Source organism: Bipolaris zeicola (genome assembly GCF_000523435.1).
Source record: "Bipolaris zeicola 26-R-13 unplaced genomic scaffold scaffold_762, whole genome shotgun sequence".
Taxonomy (NCBI): domain Eukaryota; kingdom Fungi; phylum Ascomycota; class Dothideomycetes; order Pleosporales; family Pleosporaceae; genus Bipolaris; species Bipolaris zeicola.
In genome coordinates, this window is record NW_006912811.1 from 1 (window position 1) to 1,396 (window position 1,396).

General features: G+C 46.3%; 1 protein-coding gene across 1 annotated transcript; it reads left to right on the forward strand.

The window, feature by feature from the left end:
- Positions 1-157: 157 nt before the first annotated feature.
- On the forward strand, positions 158-687 carry COCCADRAFT_10598 (uncharacterized protein; the record flags this gene model as incomplete). Its single annotated transcript, XM_007720877.1, has 2 exons — positions 158-299; positions 431-687. The coding sequence occupies 2 exons, from the start codon at positions 158-160 to the stop codon at positions 685-687; spliced, it is 399 nt and encodes a 132-aa protein (XP_007719067.1).
- Between the last annotated feature and the right edge of the window lie 709 nt (positions 688-1,396).

Sequence of the window (1,396 nt, forward strand, 5' to 3'; positions counted from 1 at the left end):
CGACCATTATGTCTCTCTACCCCAGATCATCGTTTGCGGCGATCAGTCTTCCGGCAAAGGTTCTGCCCTTGAACCTATCTCCGGAGTCTCTTTTCCGGTCAATAGAAACTTCTTCACTCGTTTTCCAGCCGATTTAGTCTTACGCAAGACATCAGAAATGGGCGTCAGCACCTCCATCGTCCCTAATCGTTTGTGTAGCGAAGTAGAGCGTAGATCTCTTAGCAGTTTCCGTGAGACGCTTCACAGCTTCATTACACTACCAACATCAATCAAGAGTGCAGAGACAGCCATGATTATTGGTAGACTTGGTCGAGATTTTTCGAGAGATCTCTTGCGGATTGGAGTGCCAGGAATTACCATTTATAGACAAAGCAGCAATCTGCCGCTGGTATCTACCTTGTACAAGATTTCGTCAATTCATACATGAAAGAGCCCACGAACATCGTCTTCGCAGTTATATCCGCAAAGAACGATCATGCCAAGCAGATTTTACTGAAGCTCGCCCGAACTACCGACAAAACCGGAACTCGAATGCTTGGTGTGATCACGAAGCCTGACACTCTGAGTCCAGGATCTGACAGCGAAGCCATATACCTCTCGCTCGCTAGAAATCTCAATATAGAGTTCTGTCTTAGATGGCACATTCTCAACAATAGAGATTCAGGAACTGGATCCGGGGCACTTTGAAATCGTGACGAAGAGGGAACCCATTTCTTTTCTAAAGGCATATGACACACGCTGCCCGAGTCCAGCCTCGGCATCGTGCCGTTGAGAGAGCGACTGAGCAAAGTACTTCTTGTCCAGATCGCAGTGGAACTCCGGAGTCTTGTGGACAAGATCCAACTTAAGTCTGCTGCTTGTCACGCTGAACCCCAAAAGCTAGGCCATCGCCAGGCTGATAGCACAGAACAACACCAATTTCTAGCCATCCCCATCCAAATATGCCAGGCTCTCACCAAAGCCGCCGTCGACGGGACATACAACGATGACTTCTTTAGCGATACGAAGGCTGACACTGGCTACCAGAAACGCATTCGTGCTGTGATACAGAACCTCAAACAGATTTTTTTTCAGACTATAGCGCGTAATGGACACTACTTTGACATCACCAACTCTTCACATGCAAGTCTTCTACAAGTCAGCAGACTGAATGAGAACATTTTTAGCGGGCCCGAGTTAATCAAGCATATCGGGTTAGGATAGCCAAATAGTTAGATCTCAACGCGACAAAATCCCTTACTAAGTCTGAATTTTTGGGCTGCATTGACCGGGCTACTTGAATAGCACAAGATTGTATCATCCAGCCGCTTACTGCTAGAAAATCACACCGAACACCAACTTTGTGATTTTATGGTACCCTTCAAAATAATCCAATTTTTGTTAGAAATCACTCCTC